This window comes from Molossus molossus, unplaced genomic scaffold (genome assembly GCF_014108415.1).
Source record: "Molossus molossus isolate mMolMol1 unplaced genomic scaffold, mMolMol1.p scaffold_m16_p_4, whole genome shotgun sequence".
In the NCBI taxonomy this organism is placed as follows: Eukaryota; Metazoa; Chordata; class Mammalia; order Chiroptera; family Molossidae; genus Molossus; species Molossus molossus.
This window is the reverse complement of record NW_023425377.1, coordinates 40,108,473-40,133,419: the sequence shown is the minus strand read 5'-3', so window position 1 is coordinate 40,133,419 and position 24,947 is coordinate 40,108,473. Positions and strand designations below refer to the sequence as shown.

At 38.6% G+C, this 24,947-nt stretch overlaps 1 protein-coding gene across 2 annotated transcripts in view; it reads right to left on the bottom strand.

Annotated features, from left to right (window-relative positions):
• The window catches only part of CDKL3 (cyclin dependent kinase like 3), a 70,521-nt gene that overhangs the window by 19,020 nt on the left and 26,554 nt on the right, over window positions 1-24,947 (bottom strand). For both annotated transcript variants that reach the window (XM_036282035.1, XM_036282036.1), the window contains 3 exons: window positions 11,124-11,236; window positions 9,023-9,162; window positions 3,888-3,976 (listed from right to left, as the gene is read on the bottom strand). In XM_036282035.1, coding sequence (XP_036137928.1) covers window positions 3,888-3,976; window positions 9,023-9,162; window positions 11,124-11,236 — 342 coding nt within the window. The remainder of the gene's footprint in view (window positions 1-3,887; window positions 3,977-9,022; window positions 9,163-11,123; window positions 11,237-24,947) is intronic.

The following is a 24,947-nucleotide window of genomic DNA, read 5'->3' as shown; positions in this document are numbered from 1 at the left end:
CTCTCCAGCCCTTACTCCAATGCCAAACAGCTCAGTTCTGCCCTGTATGTCTCTGGCACCCCTTGAGCTGCCTCCTTTCCAAGCTTAGAGGGAGTGAGTCCGATAAGTCCATGCATGGGCCCTTTAAGAGGAGCTGCCTGGGGCTCCAGCCGCCTCATCCTCCCTGAGCCTCAGTTCCTGCTGTTTTTTCCAGCCAGAAGTTATGGGGACTTCTCTTCCTGGCACTGGAACCCTGAGTGGGGCACCTGGTGTGGGACGGGGACCCCTCAGTCCTCAGGGAAGACCTTCCCAGTCGAGGTACCCTTCTGATTTTTTTCTTTTATTCTCACCTGAGGACATTTTTCCATTTTTTGTTCAGATAGAATGGGAGGGAGAGAGAGAGAGAGAGAGAGAAACATCAACGTGAAAGGGCCACATCGAGTGGTCGCCACCCGCATGACCCAACCAGGGCTGGGGACAAACTGCAACCAAAGTACGTGCCCCCAGGGGGAACCGAACTCAGGTCTCTCTGGACCACAGGCCGACACTAACTGCTGAACCAAACCGGCCAGGGCGTACCCTCCTGATTTATATCCGCCACATAAAATCGTGTGGGGCCAGCCTGTCGCGCCTCTGCCCCTCCTACCAGTCTCGATGTGGCTACTGCTTTAATTTCGTAGTTGTAGGACTTCCATTCAGCTTGATTTCAGGTGGTTTTGAATGATGGTTGTTGTGTAGTTCAGTTGTAACTTTGATGTGGTTGTGGGAGGATGCAATACTGCACTTCGTGAGGATATTTTTCCATTGATTTTCAGATAGAGGGGGAGGGGGAGAGAGGGAGTAACACTGATGTGAGAGAGACACATCAATTGGTTGCCTCCCAAATGACCCCAACAAGGGCCAGGGATCAAACAGCAACTGAATGAAGTATGTGCCCTTGATCAGAATCGAACCTATGACTCTTTGGTCCAAGGGCCTATGCTCTAACCGCTGAGCCAATTTGGCCAGGGCTTATGAGCTTTTTTATTCTGTTGAAGTTCTCACTATGTTTCTTGAGTATCCTTATAACCAATTTTTTTTATCCTCACCCGAAGACAGTTTTTGCATTTATCTTCAGATAGAGTGGGAAGGAGAAAGGGAGGAAGAGAGAGAGAGAAACATCGATATGAGAGAGAGACATCGAGTGGCTGCCACCCATACAACCACAACCAGGGCCTGGGACAAACTGCAACCGAGGTACATGCCCTTAGCAGGAACTGAACCCGGGCCTCTCTGATCCACGAGCTGATGCTCTAACCGCCGAGCCAAACTGGCCAGGGTGTATAACCATTGTTTTGAACTCTGTATCTGGTAGTTTTCTTGCCTCCATTTCATTTAGTTCTTTTTCTGGAGATTTCTCCTATTTGTTTATTTGGGACCTGTTTCTTTATCTTCTTAATTTGGCTGCATCCCTGTGTTTGATACTATGTATTAAGTAGAGCTGCTACATCTCCTGGATTTGGTAGAGTGTCCTGTGTAGTAGATGTCCTATAGGGTCCAGTGGTGCAGCCTCCCCAGTCACCTGAGCTGGGTTTGTCTGGTGTGCCCCAGAATGGGCTGTGTGCACTGCTTTGTTGTAGTTGAGCCTCGATTGCTGTTGGCATCACTTAGAAGGACTGACCCCCAGGCCAATCGGCAGAGAGGACTGCCTGCAACTATAGCAGAGCTGCTGTGCTGGAGCTGACTCTATGCAGTAGAACTTGCTTCATTGGGGCTTTGGTGCTTACTGAGTCTGCACCTTGAGTGTGCTGCTTGTGGAGATGGCAGAGTTGTAGTTTGGCATTGTCTGAAGCTGTCCACCTGGTGCACTGGCTCTGGGGTCTCTGAGGAGGTGCAAAGTCAGCCACTGCTTGTGCACTGCCTGGGGCCACCTGGCACAAGCTACAGAGCATTCAGAAGATGGCTGCTATTTGTGTTGGGCTTGGAGGTGCCCAGGAGAGTCCAAGCTGGGAACCAAGGTGGGCTATCACTAGTTCTGAGCCTGGTGCCACTTAGCATGATGTAGGCGGTATGCAGAAGGTTGATGCTGCTTGTTCGAGAGATTTTAGGAAAGTCCAATGTATGAGGCCAGAGAGGCTGTTTGTATGGAAAAGCCACTGGAAATGGCTTAGATGGGTTCATAAGTTGGGAGCGGCAGGGTAGGGTAAACAATGTGAATCAGGTTGATGGAGACTCAGATACTTCAATCGCCTGCTAACTCTGTGGGGGGAGGGGGTCTCAGAAGAGGAACATTGGCCTCTGCAAGCACTTCTGTCTAGGAGAAGGCTGCTCCTACCCTCGAAGCTCTCTCCTTTATGCCAGAGAATTTAGTTCCTCCCCTATGTCCCTGGTTCCTTTCAAGCTGCTGCCCCGGTGCTGGAGCTCCTCTCAGTGATTCTGAGTAAGACTGTGCACAGGCCCTTTAAGAGAAAATGCCTGGGACTCCAGAAGCTCCCTGTGTCACTCAATCACAATGAGTTTGCTGGTTTTTACAGCCGGGAGTTATCAGGACTTGTCTTCCTGGCACTGGAACTTGGGCTGGGGGGGGGGGGGGGGCTGGTGTGTGGCTGGGACCCTTTGCTCTTCAGAGGGGACCTCCACAGCTGAGATATCCCTCCCGATTTTTATCTGCCACACATGGGTGTGGAACCAGCTTGTTCTGCATTTCCACCCCTCCTAAAAGTCTGGATGTGGCTTCTACTCTAAATCCCTATTTATAGAACTTCCATTCAGCTAGATTCCAGGTGGTTCTGAATGATGGTTATTCTGTAGTTTAGTTGTATTTTTGAAGTGGTTTTGGGAGGATTCAAGTAACTGTATTTACCTATGCCACTATCTTGACCAGAAGTCCCACTGGTTGCTTCTTGTGTGTGCCCTGACTGGGAATTGAACCTGCAACCTTGGCATATAGGGATAATTTTCTAACCAATGAGCTACCCAGCCAGGGCTATTAATCTTAATTTTAATATATAGATCAGAGATGCTATTAGAAGAGGAAAAACCAAACTATTCTGAGTCAGAAGTCCAAAAGAGAATAAAGCTAGAGATTATCAATTATTTATTTGATATTATTTCTGGCAATGATGACCATTGAAAATGTTTGTAAAGAGCTTAGCACACCTCCTAGGACATAGTAACTGTGTAATGTTAACTGCAATTATTTTATTTATTTTCTTATTTTTTAATCCTCACCCAAGGATATTTTTCCATTGCTTTTCAGATAGAGCAGGAGGGAGGAAGGGAGAGAGAGAGAAACACTGATGTGAGAGAGACACATCAACTGGTTGCCTCCCACACAACCCCAATCAGGGCCGGGGACCAAAATGCAATCAAGGTATGCACCCTTGACTGGAATCAAACCCGCAAGTCTTTGGTCTGTGTGCTGTCACGCTTTTTTTTTCTCAATTTAATTAAATTAATTAATTTATTTATTTTTAATCCTCACTCGAGTATATTTTTACATTAATCTTCAGAAAGAGTTGGAGGGAGAGAGGGAGGAAGAGAGAAAAACATCTCTGTGAGAGAGACACATTGATTGGCTGCCACCTGTACAACCCCAACCGAGGCCGGGGACAAACCGCAACCCAGGTACATGTCCTTGGCCGGAATCAAACCAGGGACTCCTTGGTCTGTGGGTGACACTCTTACTGCTGAGCCATACCGGCCAGGGTCGGGCTGTCACTCTTACCGCTGAGCCAAATGGGCCAGGGCTGCAATTATTTTTATTATTAGAATTTTCATCATGACACCTAGTCAACACAGGAATTCAGTAAGTTTTTGTTAAATTGAACTTTTCTGTTGTGTAATGTTAACCTGCGTAGCAATTCTCATGCTAGTAAAATTTCCTAATACAAAACACTAAGAAGTCTATAATCACTCAAAATGCTTACTTTTCAATAAATCCATCTCTGGTAAAATACTCATGATGTAAAAGATCAGTAGATGATATTCTCTCAGCAGGATCAATTTGTAAACAAGCCTAGAAAATTTAAAAAATATTCTATAGTTAAATAATCTTTTAATAGGGCTCTATGAGGCAAAAATTTAATTTATTTGACAATTATAAAAGTAATTAATTACCGAGAGCTAATAGCGCTCTTGAAAACACAGAATTAGACCCAGGAATTTCTGACAGTGAGTTCTAACCATTTATCTCCCTAAGAAATTTGTACTTGTAAAAAATTATTACAAATTAAATGTCCTATGATTCTAGCCAAAACAGAAGTCAATCTGTTTCTGCTGGAATTAGCAGAAATTAATTAGCTCCTACTGACCCTCTAATCAGCCCAGAAGGTGGAAAATTCATGGATTATCATTTGCATTTTATCGAGCTAGAAGCATGATTAGTTATTTCCCAAATTAGAATTTTAACTATATTGTCTAATTCCTAATCCAGTGCTCTTTTTAAGGCATAATACAATTTTACAAATATACAAGCCCCCAAATTTTTCAATAATCCATTATTTGTACAGCTTTTTTGTTTCCTTACCTGGGGATTACTACAATTGAGTAGAGAAACAACCAAAAAATCCCACAAAACAAAAACAGACAATGGAAGGGTTTTGGATAAAAAGTTGCACATAATGAATCCATATACAACTAAATAATTCTAGCTATAAATAAAATACATTCTTTAATCAAAATATTAAAAATAGAATTAGAATAAAAGTGTTTTGCTTTCTAATTTTCATTTTTTCTCTAAAAGAAGGCAAAACATAGTAATAGGTAATCTTTATTGATGCTTACCGAGTGCCACACAACATTCTATCCAGCCTTTTCCTATTGATCCCAACAATGACCTTACAAGGTAAGTTATTATCCCCATTGTACAGATGATACCGAGGCCCAAAATGGTCAAGTAATTTGTCTAAGACCTCATAAGTAAAAAAGCTAGAATTAAAATGCAGGAAATTCAAGGTAATTGCATATATCACAATTGTATTTATTTCAAAATATATGTTTAAATTGATTCACAGAAAAAGTTGTAAGAGATATGCTATACAATAATATGAATATAGTTAATGATATGGTACTATACATTTTAAAATTTGGTAAGAGGGTAGATTTCATGTTATATGTGTTTTACTACAATTAATAAAATGACTCAAAAGTAAAATTGAGTCCATTATTTACTTTATGATGTGGGAATACCCAGATTCTTAAAATTGCAACTAGCTAAACATATGTGCTTATTTCAAAACATCATAATACGCCATCAATAAAACTTAAGGTTTACGCGAGTCACAGCCTATCAGAGGCAGACAAATTAGTCCTTCTATGAATAATATAATTCAGAAAATTTAAATACATGCCCTGGTTTGGAAAATGTAAAATGTAATACTATGATAAATAAACAGGCAGTTTCTTTAAAAATCAAACATACACATACCTTAAACCCACCATTCCACTCTTGGATATTTAACCAAGAGAAATAAAAATATATATCTACACAAAGACTTGTACATGAATGTTCATAGTAACTTTATTTAGCCCAAAATGGGAAACAACCCAAAACAGGGGAATCGATGAAAAACTGTGATATATCCATACAATGAAATAATACTCAGCAATTAAAGGAGCAAATTACTGATACGTTAAAAAACATGAATGAGCCCTGGCTGGTTTGGCTCATTGGACTAGAGAGTCCCGGGTTCGGTTCCCGCTAGGGGCGCGTACCAAAACCAAAAAACAAAACAAAACAAAAAACATGAATGAATCTCTAAACCATAATGCTGGGTTAAAGAATCCAGACACAAAAAAGCACATACTGTGTGATTCCATTTCTGTACTATTCTAGAAAATGTAAACTAATGTGTAGTGACAGAAAGTAAATCAGTGGTTGTCTGGGGAAAGTAATGGAAGAAAAAATGGGTTGCAAAAGGACATGAGCACATTTTTGGGGGTGCTGGAAACGTTAGTTATATCGTGGTGGTGGTTTCATAGGTATATATATACATCTGTCAAAATCATCAAATTATACATTTTAAGTATGTATAGTTTAATGTACATAAACTACACCACAATAAAGTTGTTTAGAAAATTTAAATCTAGGAAAAAGTAAGTGCTCTACCCCAAATATTAAGATGTATTAAAGGTACAATAATCAACCAAAATGGCACTTATACTAGAATAGAGAGAGAAATCAATGATGTAGAAACAGACTCTAGCATGCATAAGCATTGTGTCTGTGATAAATGAGGCATTCCAATTCACTGCATTATTAAAGCTGAAAAACATTATTTACAACATATATGACAAAAGACTAATATTCTTATTATTTTACAAATATATATATAAACATTCTAATTGACAAATAGGTTGATTCTTAAAATAAGAGATACAAATGACTAATTAATATTAGCAAAATACTCAACATTTCCTGTAATGATGTAAGTGTAATTTAAAAAAGATATTATTTCTTGTCTATTGAATCAGCAAATATTTTTTTAAATTATAATATTTAATGCTAGATGAAGAGTGGGAATTTATATCTAGTGCTACTTGAGAGAAATTGAGTATAAGTCAGTAAAATCTTTCTGGAGAAAAATAGCAAAATACATAAAAAATTCTAAAAAGTATAACCCTTCACCTACTACTCACACTTTAGGAATTTATCCTAAACAAATAATAAAACAAATTCAGAAAGACATATATAAAAGATGTTCTTTGTAGCATCTTTACCAATAGTGAGGGGAAAAACCTGAAAACAAATGTCCAAAATTGCAAGATCAGCTGAATAAACTATAGTATAGCCATACAATGAAATAATATACAACTATTAAAAATTATGATGTATTTCCATATTTATTAACATGGTAATATGTTTATAATATTGTAATGCTAAATTAAGATAAATAGGTTACATAGCAATATGTAAAGTATGGCACCTTTAAAAAAGCATAAACTTTTCTTTTTTTATATAAACCAGTAACATAGTTGTTTATTATCAAGTATTATGTACTATACATAATTGTATATGCTATTCTTTTATATAGCTGGCAGCTCCATAGGTTTATTTACCGCAACATCACCACAAACACATGTAATGAGTTGTACTATGACCTGACCTTATAATGACTACAACATCACTAGGTAAATAAAAATTTTCAGCTCCATCACAATCTTAAGGGATCACCATATATGCGGTCTGTGGTTTGACCAAAATGTTACATGGCACATGACTATATATTTCCCATTGTACCACATCTCCTATGGTTAGAAAGTGTTAGAGCTGAGGTTTACATGTATTCAGTATGTACCCAGAGGCAGCACTTAAAAAGCATAAATTTCTATGCATATATATGGTTGAGAAAAGTCTAGAAGTATATAAACCAAAATGTTAATAGTAATTTTTTCTGGATTAAGGGAGTTAGAAAAATTTTAACTTTTTTTTTAATGTTTTTTTTCTTTTATTGATTTTTAGAGAGGGAGAGAGACAGAAACATCGATGAAAGAGAACATCGGATTGGCGGCTTCCTGCATGCCCCCCACTGGGGATTGGGCCTACAACCTGGGCATGTGCCCTGACTGGGAATCTACCCGGCGACCTCTTGGTGCACGGGTAGATAGATGCTCAACCATGGAGCCACACCAGCCGGGCTTAACTTCTCTTTTTTATTATGTATTTTCTACTTTTTCCATAATCATTATATATTGTTTGTATAATTAAAACTATGAAATAAAAAAAATTAAACTGAAAATGTAGTAAACAAATCTGATCCTTAATAAACTCTAGTTCTCACTAGGAACCAATAAAGCGATTTTTTCCTTCAAGAATAGTCTTTAGATATTACATATGTTTATCTAAATAACAGCAACAACAATTAAGATGAACAATATTTGTTGACAGCTTATTCAAGGTCCTATGCTCAGAACATTGCTACCATTGCCTCATTTAATCGCCAGTCCCAGAAAATAAATACTGTTAATGTTGTTTTATAGCCTAATAAACTGAGGCACAGAGATTAAATGACTTGCCCAAGATTACAGATATAATTAGTGACAGAGCTGGGGTTTTTTTATATGTGCACACTCACATATTTTATTTTATTACTTTATTTTTTATCCTCACCCGAGGACATTTTTTTCATTTTGTGTTCAGATTGAGTGGGAGGGAGAGAGAGAGAAATATCGATGTGAAAGGGACACATCGAGTGGCTGCCACCTGCATGACCCAACCAGGGCCGGGGACAAACCGCAACTGAGGTACATGCCCTTAGCAGGAACCAAACTGTGGTCTCTCTGGACTGCAGGCCGATGCTCTAACCTCTGAGCCAAACCGGCCAGGGCCAGAGCTGGGTTTTAAATGTAGTCTATGAGATTCCAGAGCCCCTTTTTATAAACACTGTGCTAGACTTGCTTTGAAATTTAGGTAACCACTTTTTTTTTCTGAATAAGGGCTAAACATTAGAAATAAGATACCTTAGTTGATTCTGGAAAGGAAATTGGCTGGATTAAAAGAAAAAAATAGGAACTGTTACTTTTCACATTAAACTCTCTTACCTTTTGAATTTTGTAGTAAGTGTGTTGGTATATTTTTAAACCTATTTTAAAATAAAATTTAAATTTTAAAATAATTTAAAAGTGCTATAAAATGTGTTTTCTTTTCCTGCAATTCAAGTTGTATTTTGGCATTGGTGTGTCTTCAGACAATATTAAAACAGCAGCTGTCAATACCTTGTAGATTCCGTAGGATACTACTGTACATGGAATAGACTGCTAACTTGGGTAGGCTGGTTATTAAAAGGTGGTCAATAAGTCCTTAGAATTTTTCCAGTTTTTCCCTAATTAGCATTAAAATTCGGATAAACTAAAAGTAATAAACAGAATTATCCTAGGGGGCTTTTAGTTCTAATAGTCTAAATTTTACTTTCTCTGAGCTAAACACGAAGACAGGAATATAGTAATGTTTAATTGATACCATTATTTTACAAATTCTTTTAGAATTTCATTGAAGTAATATCCTAAAGCTATATTATAATTTATGCAAATTTCCCAGAAATAAATCCTTAATCTCTTAACTTACATGGACTATATCTGCCAACAATCCATTTAGCTTTGGGTATTTTTTTCTTGCATTTTTGGGGTGTTGAACTTGAGGAAGGACCACCCCAGCAAAAATAGGACTCTTGGAAAAGATGTTCTGCAAATGAGGTGTCAAATTGCCTGAAAAGATAAAAATATATAAGAAAACAAATTAGTCTACAATCAAAATAATCAAATTGTTATGTGGTCTGTATTAAGTTACTAAAAAGAGAATAACAATTTTGGTTTTTTATTTTTTAAAGTTGAACAAGGAACTATCTGAATGTAGCAAAAAAATTAAAGTTTCCCCAGTAATTTGTTGATAGCACATAAGCAGTAAAGAATGTCATACAACCAGGTTCATTTTCTTTTCCCAAAATATAATGCATAATATATAATGCTATCACGAAAAGCAAATACAAACTTTTACATATTTTAATATGGGTATCTAAATGGCTTAACTAGCAAGTTTTCATCAAAAAGCCTTACTCAGAAAAGCTAGCATATTAAAATTATTTAGAAATAGAAATATTGCAAAGAAAAAACAAGGCTATAGAATAGTAGTAGAACAGGAAGAGCTATAAATAGGAGTGGGGAGAGCAAAGTTCTAGCACCAGTTTTGCTATACAACTAGTTCTGTGACCTTGGGCAACTCTCCTCCCTTTCTGTGCCTTGGTTTCCTCCAATGTAAAATGACAAAATTGATTCCATCATCTCTAAGGTTCCTTCTAACATTAATCTCATAACCAGAATCTTTAAAGATGACTCAAAAAAAATGTGATGCTTTAAAGATACTATATCTTTAATCAGTATTTATCTAGATTTCATGGTTTTTATGATTGCTCACAGTTCCTCAAAATCCTGTCATTACATGTTTATGTAAAACTTCCCCATCACAAAAAGGGCTCCTTTAGCTCCTCACTCATAAATATATATACATATATACATAAACAAATCACTGAAACTCCATGAGCAAGGCTCTTCATCAAAATGCTTGGGTAGTCAAAGCAGATAATAAAATTATTCAGCTTTCATCAAACATATTTTTGAATACGTTATTTAGGTATTTGGTTATCTACTATGGTTAAAAAAAAAAGTTTTTTCAGCAAATAATTTACTATCTCCAAGTGCTTTTCAAAAGCATCAGAATTAAATCTATCATTTAAAAGTCTTCTTTGAGAAAAATAAATATTTGTAGAAGTCAAAACAAATTTTTAATATGTTTGATTTTTTTTAGAGATAGAAGAAGGGAGAGAGAGAAACATCGATGTGAGAGAGACACATCGATTGGTTGCCTCCTGCACATCCTACAGCCTGGGCTGGGAATCAAACCTACAACCCAGATACCTGCCCTTGACTGGGAATCAAACCCCATGACTTTTCGGTCCAAAGGTCCTCAGGCCAATGCTCTGACCACTGAGCCGAACCAGCCAGGGCTAATTCCCTGTTCTTTTTTTTTTTATCATCCTCACCCGAGGATATTTTTCCATTTTTTGTTCAGATAGAGTGGGAGGGAGAGAGAGGAAGAGAGAGAGAGGGAGAAACATCAATGTGAAAGGGACACATCGAGTGGTCGCCACCCGCACAACCAACCAGGGCCGGGGACAAACTGCAACCGAGGTACGTGCCCTTAGCGGGAACCGAACCTGGGTCCCTCCAGACCGCAGGCCGATGCTCTAACCGCTGAGCCAAACCGGCCAGGGCTGATTCCCTGTTCTTATAATAAGAAAACTAAATTTGAAAATCAAGCAAAATTGGCCCTGGCCAGTTTGGCTCAGCGGTTAGAGCGTCGGCCTGCGGTCCGGAGAGACCGGGGTTCGGTTCCCGCTAAGGGCACGTACTTCGGTTGCAGTTTGTCCCCGGCCCTGGTTGGTCGTGCGGGTGGCAGCCACTCGATGTGTCCCTTCACATCGATGTTTCTCTCTCTCTCTCCCTTCCTCTCCCTCCCTCCCACTCTATCTGTACAAAAAATGGAAAAATATCCTCGGGTGAGGATTTAAAAAAAAAAAACACACACACAAAAAAAAAGAAAATCAAGCAAAATTGATCTGGAAATATTCAGGTTAGGCATTTAACAATATATTTCAGTAATACCTACCTACCTACTTTTAAAACAATTTTATGAAGTAAATCCAAATCAGAGCTGCTAGGAAGAAAGGGATTTCCAGTGGCCATCTCAATGATCATACAGCCCAAAGCCCAGATATCCACAGGTCTGAAACAGATAAGAATAGATCACTTTTTTTCATGAAGAAATACATAAAATATCTTTACTAAAAAAAAACCTTAAAAATAAAGTTCAAGCAAAGAAAAAAAAGAATGGTTATGTGGTATCATTTATAAATTTTCACTTTAGGATATACATGAAATATTATCACATTTTACTAATATCATTAAAAAGATATTTAAATTGCATAAGAAACCATGTAGCAGTCCAGATAAAAAGTAATTATAATTCGACAGTGTGGCTCAGTGGTTGAGCGCTGACCCATGCACCAAGAGGTCACCAGTTCAATTCCCTGTCAGGGGCATATGCCCAGGTTGTGGACCCAATCCCCAGTTGGGGGCATGCAGCAAGCAGCCAATTGATATTCTCTCTCATCGATGTTTCCATTTCTCTCCCCTTCTCCCTTCCTCTCTCTCTAAAATCAATAAAGAAAAAATTTTTTTACAAAAAAAGTAACTATAATTCTAAAATTGTTTCAGATACTTATATAAGAACATTATGATAGATGGTTTATGAAATAGAATTGAATACTAAAAAGTAAAATTAAAAAAGCCCTGGCCGGTTTGGTTCAGCGGTTGGAGCGTCGGCCTGCGGTCCTGAGAGACCTGGGTTCGGTTCCCGCTAGGGGCGCGTACCTCGGTTGCAGTTTGTCCCCGGCCCTGGTCGGTTGTGTGGGTGGCAGCCGCTTGATGTGTTCCTTTCACGTCGATGTTTCTCTCTCTCTCTCTGTTCCTCTCTCTCCCTCCCACTCTACCTGAACAAAAAAATGGAAAAATGTCTTCGGGTGAGGATAAAAAAAAAAAAAAATCTCAAACATTTACCATTTTCATTTCATTTTTTATCTTAACATATTGTGAGTCATCCATAATTCAAACTTTTTTCTATATAGTCAGTTTTTTAAAAGATAGTTTATATTACAGGCTTTTAAGTAGATTTCAAGAGATGCCCAACATCACATTCAGAAGAAATATAAATAAACACTACAATGAGATCTATTTTTTACTGCTACAACTGATTTTTAAAAATTGTAAGATTTAGCCCTGGCCAGTTTGGCTCAGCGGTTAGAGCGTCAGCCTGTGGACCAGAGAGACCCGGGTTCAGTTCCTGCTAAGGGCACGGCACATACCTCAGTTGTGGTTCGTCCCCTGCCCCAGCTGGGGTCGTGTGAGTGGCAACCAGTTGACGTGTCTCTCTCAGATCCATGTTTCTCTCTCTCTCTTCCTTCTTTCCTCTCTCTCGCTCTATCTGAAGATAAATGCAAAAATGTGCTTGGGTGAGGATGAAAAATAAATTGTAAGATTTGATAACTGCTGGTGAGGTTATGGAAAATGAATACTTCCATGTACTGTTCTGGGAGCGTAAACTTACACAACTTTTTGGAAGAAAAATTGGACAAAGCTACCAAAATAAAAATGTACATACTTTGAACCAAATAACTTTATTCCTAGAAACTTATCAATATGTGTACAAAGATAAAGTATGTAAAAATTTCACAGCAATACTGTTTGTGGTAGAAAAGTACTGGAAACAACCTAAGCATCTATCAATATGGAAATGGTTATATAAATGTTTGTACAACCACACAGTGAAATATTATTCAGCTGTTGAAAAGAATGACATATGTCTATCAAAGTGTGCTAATATAAAGTGATTGCTAAGATAAACTCTGAAGTGAAAAAAGCAAGTTCATTAAAGAAATCAAAGACAATATAAATAAATGGTGAGATATTTCACATTTATAGAAAGGAAAACTCAATATTGCTAAGATGTCAGTTCTTCCCAACTTCATCTATAGATTCAATGCAATTCCAATCAAAACCCAATGTACATATCAATAAATTGATTCTAAAATTTATATGGAAAGGAATAGACCTAGAATAGCCAACACAATGTTTAAGAATAACAAAGTCAGAAGAAAGACACTACCTGATTTCAAGACTTACTATCAAGCTATGGTAATCAAGACGGTGTGGTATTAGTGAACGAACAAACAAACAGATTAAGAAAACAGAATCGAATCCAGAAATACTCACACAAATATATTCTCAACTGATCTCTGACGAAGGAGCAAAGGCAATTCAGTAGAGAAAGGAAAGTCTTTTCAAGTGATACTGGGACAACTGACCATCCATATAAAAATAAATAAATAACCTAAACATAGACCTTAAGCCTTTCATAAGCCCTGGCCTGGTAGCTCAACTGGTTGAAGCATCGCCCTGATGCACCAAAGTTGTGGGTTCATCCCTGGTCAGGGCACATATAAGAATCAATCAATGAATGCACAAAAAGTGGAACAAAAAACCGGTTAGTCTTCCTCCCTTTCTAAATAAACAAAATTAAAAAAAATAAAAACCTTTCACAAAAATTAATTCAAAATGGATCACAAACCTAACTGTAATATACAAAACTATAAGACTTCTAGACAATAATACCGGGGCGGGGGGGTGTCTAGATTACTTTGGGTTTAGGGATGAGTTTTTAGATACAACACCAAAAGCATAATCCACAGCAGAAAAGAATTGGTAAGCAGTACATCATTAAAATTAAAAACATATGCTCTGTGAAAACACTGTTAAGAGAATGAAAAGAGAAGTCACAGAGTTGGAGAAAATATTTGCAAAATATATACCTGATAAATGACTTGTGTCCAAAATATATAAAGCACTCTTTAAACTCAACAATAAGAACATAAACAACCAAATTAAAAATTGGGTAAAATAGAAAAATTACAACTAAATTACAGAACAACCATTATTCAGAACCACCTGAAATCGAGCTGAATGGAAGTCATACAACTATGCAATTAAAGAAGAAGTCACATCAAGACTGGTAGGAGGTGCCCTGGCCAGTTTGGCTCAGCGGTTAGAGCGTCGGCCTGCGGTCTGGAGAGACCCGGGTTCGGTTCCCGCTAAGGGCACGTACTTCAGTTGCAGTTTGTCCCCGGCCCTGGTTGGTCGTGCGGGTGGCAGCCACTCGATGTGTCCCTTCATGTCGATGTTTCTGTCTGTCTCTCCCTTCCTCTCTCTCCCTCCTCTCTCTCCCTCCCACTCTATCTGTACAAAAAATGGAAAAATATCCTCGGGTGAGGATAAAAAAAAAAAAAAAAGACTGGTAGGAGGGATGGAGGCATGGATGGGCTAGTCCCACACCCACGTGTGGCAGATAAAAATCAGGAGGAATACTTCAGCTGTTAAGGTCCTCCTTGAGAAGCAAGGGGTCCCTGTCCCACACCAGGCCCCCCAGCTCAGGGTTCCAGTGCCAGGAAGAGAAGTCTACATAACTTCTGGCTGTAAAAACCAGTGGAAACTGAGGCTGAGGGATACTGAAGCTTCTGGAGTCCCAGGTAGTTCATCCTAAAGGGCCCGCACGTGGACTCCTTCCGTCTGGGCTCCAGCGCAGGGGAGGCAGCTTCAGAGGCACCAGAGACATACAGCGAAGAACTGAATTGTTTGGCATCAGGGCGAGAGCTGGAGAGACAGCTTTCTCCTGGACAGACATGCTGGTGGAGGCTGTTCTGCCTTTGGTGAGCCCTTTCCCCATGGCACAAGCAGACAAGCGACATATCTTGGACTCCCAAAACCGGGACCACACTGTTTGCCCCACCCAGGTGATTCCCTGAGGCCCTCCCCCACCCAACTTTCAGGCCCACCCAAGCTGTGTCCAGTGGCTTTACCACAGAATTGCCCTTGTCTTGGCTCCTGTTTCAGATTTTCCGAAATTGTCTCAAAAACGCAGCATCTGGCCTCAGCAAGGCCCAAACCTCTCACTAAGTGGCCCCAGGCCCGGCACTAGAAGCAGCCAGCTTTGGTTCACAGTTTGGCTTTGCCTGGGCACCTCCAAGCCCAGCAGAAGAAGCAGACATCTGCAGATAGCTTTGAAGCTTATACCTGGTGGCCTTGGACAGAATACAGGCAGTGGCTGACATTGCCCCAGAGCCAGCACACCCAGTGTCCGGCTTCAGACCACATCGAAGCTCTACCACCCAACCACCTCCATAAGCAACACACTCAAGGAGCGAACTCAGTGGGTACCAGAGCCCTGTTGAAGTAATTCTTACGCTATGTGGTGGGCCCCTGCACAGCTGATCTTCTGAATTAGTCAGAAGTCAGTAGTCTGTGGGCACACCCAGTCCTTGCAGCTGATCAGCCTGAGTAAATCCCTCCCATTGACGTGCCAACAGCAATCAAGACTCGGTTACAACAGAAGGGTATACAGTCTACATGAGGGGTACATTTTTTTTATCCTCACCCGAGGACATTTTTTTGTTCAGATAGAGTGGGAGGGAGGGAGGGAGGGAGGGAGAGAGAGAGAGAGAGAGAGAGAGAGAGAGAGAGAGAGAGAGAGAGACATCGACGTGAAAGGGACATATCGAGTGGCTGCCACCCACACGACCAAGCAGGGCCGGGGACAAACTGCAACCGAGGTACGTGCTCTTAGCGGGAACCAAACCCGGGTCTCTCTGGACCGCAGGCCGATGCTCTAACTGCTGAGCCAAACCGGCCAGGGCGAGGGGTACATCTTGAGGGCCCAGCTGAGGTGACCAGGAAGGCTGTACCACTGGACCCTACAGGACACGTATTACAATAGGCCACCCTACAAAGCCTAGGAGACATAGCAACTCTACCTAATACATAGAAGCAAACACTGAGGAGACAAAGAAACATGTCCCAAATGAAAGAACAGAACAAAACCAGGAAAATCACTAAATAAAATGGACATAAGCAATCTAATAGATGCAGAGTTCAAAACACTGGTTATAATGATGTTCAATGAACTTAGTGAGAATATCAAGGAACTCTGTGAGAACTTCAAGGAACTTAGTGAGGACCTCAAGAGCATAAAAAAGGACCAGTCAGAAATGAAGGATGCACTAACTAAAATAAAGAATAATTTACAGGGAATCAATAGTAGAGTAGGTAAAGCCAAGAAGCAAACCATCAATTTGGAATATAAGGAAGCAAAACACACCCAATCAGAATAGCAAAAAGAAAAAAGAATAAAAAAAAAAAATTAGGATAATGTAAAGAACCTCTGGGACAACTTCAAGCATTCCAATATTTGCATCATCGGGGTGCTAGAAAGAGAAGAGAGAGAGCAAGAAATTAAAAACCTATTTGAAACAATAATGACAGAAAATTTCCCTAACTTGGTGAAGGAAACAGATATATAAGTCCAGGAAGCACAGAGAGTTCCAAACAAGATGAACCCAAAGAGGTCCACAACAAGACACATCATCATCAAAATGCAAAAGGTTAAAGAGGAAGAGAAAACTCTTAAAAGCAACAAGAGAAAAGCAGTTAGTTACTTACAAGGGAGTGCCCATAAGACTGTCAGATGATTTGTCAAAAGAAAGTTTGCAGGCCAGAGGGGAGTGGCAAGAAATATTCAAAGTGATGAAAAGCGACGACCTAGAACCAAGATTACTCTATCCTGCAAAGCTATCATTTAAAATCAAAGGCCATATAAAGAGTTTCCCAGACAAGCCCTGGCAGGTTTGGCTCAGAGGTAGAGTGTCAGCCCCAGACCAATTAGTCTCAGGTTTGATTCCAGTCAAGGGCACATACCTTGGTTGTGGTTCATCTCTGGCCCTGGCCGGTTGGTTGCCTACATGAGGCAACCAATCAATGTGTCCCTCTCACTTTGATGTTTCTCTCTCTCTCTCTCTTTCTCTCCATCCCACTCTATCTGAAGATAAATACAAAAATATCCTCAGGTGAGGATTAAAAATATTGGAGTTTCCCAGACAAGAAAAAGCCAAAGAAGTTCATCACCACCAAACCAGTATTATATGAAATGTTGATGGGTCTTCTTGAAGAAGAAGAAGAAGAAGAAGAAGAAGAAGAAGAAGAAGAAGGAGGAGGAGGAGGAGGAGGAGGAGGAGGAGGAGGAGGAGGAGGAGAAGAAGAAGAAGAAGAAGAAGAAGAAGAAGAAGAAGAAGACCTGCACATGAATGTTAATAGAAGCTTTATTTATAATTGCCAAAACTTGGAAGCAAACAAGATGTCCTTTATTAGGAGAATGGATAAATTGTCTGTCATATATACATACAATGGAATATTATTTAATGATAAAAAGAAACAAACTATCGCTCTGGCCAGGTAGCTCAGTTGGTTGGAGCATTGTCTCATACACCAAAAATATTGTAGGTTTGATTCCCAGTCAGGGCACATACCCAGGTTGCAGGTCCAATCCCCAATTGGGGCACATATGGGAGGCAACTGATCGATGTTTCTCTCTCTCTCTTTCTCCCTTCTTCTCTCTCTAAAATCAATAATTTTTTTTTTTTTATCCTCACCCGAGGACATTTTTCGATATTTTGTTCAGATAGAGTGAGAGGGAGAGAGAGAGAGAGAAACATTGACGTGAAAGCGACACATCGAGTGGTTGCCACCCACACGACCCAACCAGGGCCGGGGACAAACTGCAACCAAGGTACGTGCCCTTAGCGGGAACCGAACCCGGGTCTCTCCGGACCGCAGGCCAATGCTCTAACCGCTGAGCCAAACCGGCCAGGGCTAAAATCAATAATTTTAATAAAACATAGCCCTGGGCTGGTGTTGCTCAATTGGTTGGAGAGTCATCCATACACCAAAGGGTTATGTGTTTGATTCTGGTCAGGGAATATACCTGGGTTACAGGTTCAATCCCTGGCCCCAGGTGTGGCGTGTAGGGGAGGCAACCAATCAAAGTTTCTCTATCACATCGATGTTTCTCTCTCTCTTTCTTCCCTTCCCTGTCTCTAAAAATCAGAGAACATGTCCTCAGGTGAGGATTAAAGAAAAGAAAAAAGAAACAATCAAGCCATTAAAAAAACAAAAACAAAAACATGGAGGAGTCTTAAATACACATTGCTAAGTGAAAGAAGCCAGTCTTAAAAGGTTACATAATGTAAACCCTAACTACATGACATTTTAGAAAAGGCAATTGTATAGAGACACTAAAAAGATCAGTGGTTGGCATGGGTTCAGGGAGTAGAAAGGATAAAAAGGTAGAGCACAGAAGATTTTTAGAGCTGTGAAACTATGCTGAAAGATACTGTAGTGGTGGATTATACATTCGTCAAAACCCATAGGAAATATAACACAAAAAGTAAACCTTAATGTAAATATGAACTCTAGTTAATAATAATGTATGAATATTGGTTTATCAATTCCAACAAATGTACCAAACTAATGTAAGATGTTAATAATAGAAAACTACTGTGGAGGAGGGATAAAGGAAGTATATGGGAACTCTCCACTTTCTGCTCAATTTTTCTGTAAACCTAAAACTGGTCTAAAAAGTAGTCTAGTAAATTTGCCCTGGCCGGTTTGGCTCAGCTGTTACAGCATCAGCCCAAAGACTGGAGGGTCAAAGGTTTGATTCTGGTCAAGGGCATGTACCTGGGTTGCAGTTCATCCCCAGCCCTGGTCAGGGTCATGTGGGAGGCAACCAATCAATGTGTCTCACTCGCATCGATGTTACTTTCTCTCTCTCTCCCCCTTCCGCTCTATCTGAAGATAAATGGAAAATATCCTTGGATGAGGATTTAAAAAAAAAAAAAAGTAAATTAAAAGGAGAAAAAAGCAAGATTCTGTACTATATATATAATATGCTACTATTCTGTTTAAAAGGTAGGAGGAGTGTGTGTGTGTGTGTGTGTGTGTGTGTGTGTGTGTGTGCATGTTGCTAGATAATTAGTTTAAAGAATAAGTGTCTTAATTGTAATGTATACAAATTTTCAAGTCCACATTACAACAAAAACCAGAAGCTCTATTAGGAACTTATTAGCTTGCTTATTTCACAAATTTTAAGAACTTAATAGAAATTTGTAAGTTTTAGTAAGAAACAGTAAAATTGCCTTGGCTGGTTTGGCTCAGCAGTTAGAGCATAGGCCTGCAAACCAAAGGGTCATGAGTTCGATTCCTGGTCAAGGGCACATACCTGGGGTGCAGGTTTGATCCCTGGCCCCAGTCAGGGGTTGTGTGGGAGACAGCCAATTGATGTGTCTCTCTCACATTGATGTTTCTCTCTCTCCCTCCCTTCCTTCCAGTCTATCTAAAAAAATAAAAAATAATGAAAAACATCCTCAGGTGAAGATTAACAAAACAAACAAACAAAAAATAGCGAGAGAGAAATAACACATCACTTACACAGGAATTTCCATAAGATCAACAGCAGGCTTCTCAATAGAAACAATGTAGGTCAAAAAACAGTAGTACAACATATTCAAAATACAAAAAAGAAAAAATTAACCAAAACTCCTAAATCCAGCAAAGTTATCTTTTTAAAATGAAGGTAAAATAAGGACTATCCCAAATAAACAAAAACTAAGAGAGTTTGTTGCTAGCACTCCTGCGTAACAGAAATTACTAAAGGAAGTTCTTCAGGCTGAAAACAAGTCACCCCAGAGAGTAATTTGAATCTACATAAAAAACAATGAGCACAGGTAAAAGTACTTATGTTACTATAAAAGATAATATAAATTCATATCTTTATCCTTTATTCACTCGCTTGATTTTAAATGCAATTTTATATAATAATACACACAATATATTGTTGGGCTTATAAACATAGAAATGTAATATATTTTTATTTGCCAATAACAGCAAAAAGAATGTAGGAAGGAGCAGAATTATATTTGGCTAAGGAAATCTAAAAATCATAGATTGTAAAGTAATAGATGTAATATGTACAGCAAATATACCACACAAAAAAGAGGGAAAAGGGAATAACTTTTCTATGTATATATCACTGGAATTAAGCTAGTACCAGTTTCACCTGTTATCCAAAAGTAAGGCATTTCTATGAAAACTTATGTAAGCCCAAAGTGTGTAAATCATTAATTTGTATGGAAATATTTTTGAGCATTCCCAGACCTAAAATTCAACACACACACAGTTTTTATTTTGTTCATAGTGACTGAAACACTTAATTATGGTCAGTTTTAACTACATGTAGCCTCCTTATGAACTCTCAGGATTTTCCGATATCTTAGAACATATCTTGCTATTGGATACACAAATAAATCGAGATAAAGTACAGATGCACATAGACACAGTTCAGATCTATGGCAACTTGATGCTGAGTGTACTTCCCAGCAGCTTGGCGGTGCCACTCTCGCTGCTAGGGTACATGTTGTCTCTATAACAGCTTGCTGAAAAATAAATTCTGATTCTGAGTGTTGAAGATGTATATAGTAATCACTAGAACAACCACTAAAAATAATTTCTCAAACACTTTAGTAAAAAAACATTAAAGAAATTAAAGTATGCATTATAAAATATTCACTTAATAAAAAGAGAAAGCAGGAAAGTAGGAACAGAGGGACAAAAAACATGAGACACAAATATGTTTATGGACATGGACAACAAACTGGGGAAAGGGCAGGGAGGGAGGGGAAGGGGGGAATCAGTGGGGGGAAAAGGAGAAACATCTGTAACAAAAATTAATTAATAAAAAATTAATTAATTAAAAGAAAAAAAACCAAATATGTTTAATTTTTTTTTCTTTATTGATTTTTAGAGAGAGAGGAAAGGAGAGATAGAAACATCAATGAGAGAGAAGATTGATTGGCTGCCTCCTGCATGCCCCTCACTGGGGATTGGGCCCACAACCTGGGCATATGCCCTGACTGGGAATTGAACTGGCAACCTCTGGATGCATGGGTCAATGCTCAACCACTGAACCACACTAGCCAGGCAAGACACAAATATGTTTAAATAGCAGCTCTAACTCCAATTATATCAGTAACATTAAATGTAACTAAATTTAAAAATCCAATCAAAATGTAGCAATTGTCAGCTGAATTTGAAAATACTAATTAGCCCGGCTGGTGTGGCTCTGTGGATTGAGCGTCACCCCATGGACTGAGAGGACCCAGTTTGATTCCTGGTCAGGGCATATGCCTGGGTTGCAGGTTTGATCCCCAGTGGGGGGCATGGAGGAGGCAGCCAATCGATGTTTCTCACGATGTTTCTATCTCTCTCTCCCTTAAAAAAAATCAATAAAAACATACTTAAAAATAAATAAATAATTAAAATACTAATCATCTATATGCTGTTTATAGGAGACAAACTTTATATTCAAAGATGCAAATAGCCCTGGCCAGTTTGGCTCAGCGGTAGAGGGTCGGCCGGAGGACCAACGAGTGTCAGGTTCGATTCCGGTCAAGGGCACATACCTCGGTTGTGGCTCGTACCTGGCCCTGGTTGGGGTTGTGAGGGAGGCAACCAGTCAACATGTCCCTCTCACATCGATGTTTCTCTCTCTCCCTTTTTCTCCCTCTCTCTCCTTCCCACTGTATCTGAAGATAAATAGAAAAATATCTTCAGGTGGACGATTTAAAAAAAGCAAAGAAGCAAATAGAGGGAAAGTAAAAGAAATGGAAAAGGTATGTCATGCAAACAACCACAAGAAAGCTGGAGTGGCTACAATAGTATCAGACAAAATAGACTTAAAGCAAAAAATGTTATTGGAGATAAAGAGGGTCATTTTATAATGTTAAAAGGGTCAGTTCATTAGAAAGTTGTAACAATTATAAAAATATCTAGAACCAATAGGCAGACGATCAAGGAAATGGAACACTTGAACAACACTATACAACTAGATCTAATGGACATCTACAGAATACTCTATCCAACATCAGAATACACAGGGTGGGGCAAAAGTAGGTTTAGAATTGTTCCTATGTAAAATAATACAATAATGAATAAATAATAATAGAAGAATAAACTGTGTTTTGTATACTCACAACTATAAACCTACTTTTGCCCCACCCTATACATTCTCTGAAGTCACATGAAAAATGCTCCAGGATAGACCATATGGTAGACTATAAACAAACCTCAATAAGTTTAAAAGGACAGAAATGATACAAAGTATATTCTCCTATCACAGTGGAATAAAATTAAAAGCAGCAGAAATTTGGGGGGAAATTCACAAATATCTGGAAATTAAACAACACTACTAAATGACCAATGTTTCAAAGAAGAAATCAGAAGGAAAAACAGAAAATACTTTGAGATAATTGAAAATAAAAACATAGCAAAATTTATGGGATGCAGGTGAAGCAGTGCTTAGAGAAATTTATAACTGCAAATGCCTATATTAGGAAAGAAGATTTACAAAGAAGAAAGATACAGTATAAGCTCTATAACATTCCACCTGAAGACATTGAAAAAAGAACCAAAACTACAGCAAGCAGAAGGAAGGAAATAAGACTAGAGTGAAAATTAATAAAGAAATTTTTTTAATAGAAACAAAAATCAATGAAACCAAAAGCTGGTTTTTTGTAAAGATCAACAATTAGAATGACTAATAAAAAAGAGAGAAGATTCAGATTATCAGAATCAGAAATGAAAGAGGTAACATTACTATCAACCTTACAAAAACATAAAGGATTGTAAAGGAATGCAATGAACAATCATACACCAACAAATCAGATCATTTAGATTAAATTGATAGTTTTCTAAAAAAAAAACCCAAAACCCACAAACTACTGAAATTGGCTTAAGGAGAAATAGACAATATAAATAAGCCTATAAGAAGTAAAAAAAAAAAAAAATTGAATTAGTAATAAAAACAAAACAAAACAAAACTACACACAAAAGAAAGCCCAGGTCAATGCCTTCACTGCTGAATTCTACCAACATTTAAAGAATTAATACCAAGTCGTCACAAACTCTTTCAAAAACAGAAGAGGACAGAATACTTCTCAACTCATTACAGACCAGTATTACTCTGATACCAAAACCACACGAAAATATCATCAGCAAAGAAAAGTACAGACTGATATCTCTCATGACTATCAACACAAAAACTCTCAACAAAATACTAGCAAACTGAATCCAACAACATATAAAAACAATTATATGCCATAATCCAGTGGGATTTATTCCAGAAACAAATGTTGGTTCAACATGAGAAAGTCAATATTAAAAAATAAAATTCACATTATCATCTCAATAGGTACAGAGCAAGAATTTGACCAACACCTCTTCCTGATACAAATTCTCAACAAACTAGGAATAAAAGGAAACTTTGCCAACATGATAAAGGGCATCTTTGAAAAATCCAGAGTTAACATTATACTTAATGGTAAAATATTGGATGCTTTTCCCCTAAGATTAGGAACAAGGCAAATCTATCTGCTCTCATCATTTCTATTTAGCATTGTGCTGGAGGTTCTGACCAGAGAAATTAACCAGGAAAGAGAAATAGAAGACATCCAGACAGAAAAAGATGTAAAATTATCTCTATTCACAGATGACATGGTCTTGTATATAGAAAGTCCTAAGAAATCCACTAAACAATTATTAGAACCATATGACCCACAATTCCGACTCCTAAGTATATACCCAAAAGAAATGAAGACCCATGTTCACACTAAAATGTGTACACAAATATTCACAGCAGTTTTATTCACAATAGCCAAAAAGTGGACACAAACAAAATGTTCATCATCTAATGAATGGGTAAAAAAATGTGGTATACCCATAGAATGGATATTATTCAGCCTTAAAAAGAAATAAAGCACTGATACATGCTACAACATGCATAAACCTTGAAAACAATATGCTAAGTGAGAAAAGTAGGTCTTAAAGGACCAGATATTACATAATTCCATTTATATTAAGTGTCTAGTAACAGCAAATCCATAGAGAATGAAAGTAGATTGGTGGTTGCCAGGGCCTGGTGGGGTTGGTAGGAAATGGGGAGTGACTGCTAATGGGTACAAGGTTTCTTTTGAGGAGTGATAAAATGTTCTAAAATTGATTGTGGTGATAGTTGCACAACTCTGTAAATATACTAAAATCACTGAATTGTACACTTTATTTTATTTATTTTTTCATTATTTTATTCCTTACCCGATAATATTTTTCTATTTATCATTACATAGAGTGGTAGAGAGGGAGAGAGAGAGAGACAGAGAGAAACATCAATGTGATAGAGACACATTGACTGGCTGCCTCCCGTACGACTCTGACTAGGGCCAGGGACCAGTGCAACTGAGGTACGTGCCCTTGACTGTAATTGAACCTGCAACTCATTGGTCCACGGGCTGATGCTCTACCACTGAGCCAAACTGGCCAGGGCTGGAAGCTGCATTTATTAAGAATTTACTATATTTGCCCTGGCCAGTTTGGCTTAGCGGTTAGAGTGTCGGCCCACGGACCAGAGAGTCCTGTGTTCGGTTACCACTAAGGGCACATACCTTGGTTGCAGTTTGTCCCCGGCCCAGGGTCGGTTGTGCAGGTGGCAACCAGTCGGTGTGTCTCACGTCAATGTTTCTCTCTCTCTCTTCCTCCTTTTTTTCTCCCACTCTATCTGAAGATAAAGGCAAAAATGTCCTTGGGTGAGGGGGAAAAAATTTACTATATTTTAATAGTTTTTATTCATTAAATAATTTAATCCTCACAACAAATCAGTAAAGCTGGTTCTGTTACTATTTCCATTATAAAGTAATTGAGGCAGAGAGATAGTCTGCATAGGGCATCAGTGGTAAGTACAGTAGAAAAGGTCCTTTGAAGTAACTTCAGGCAAATTAGCTTACCTTTCTGTGCCTCAGTGTCATCTTATTTAAAATGAAGATGACGAATTTCTGGTCCAAATGGCGGCGTATGGGTATCGCGTCCTCCCACAAGCACATCAAAGTTACAACTAAAGTGCAGAACAACCATCATCCAGAACCACCTGAAATCGAGCTGAATGGAAGTCC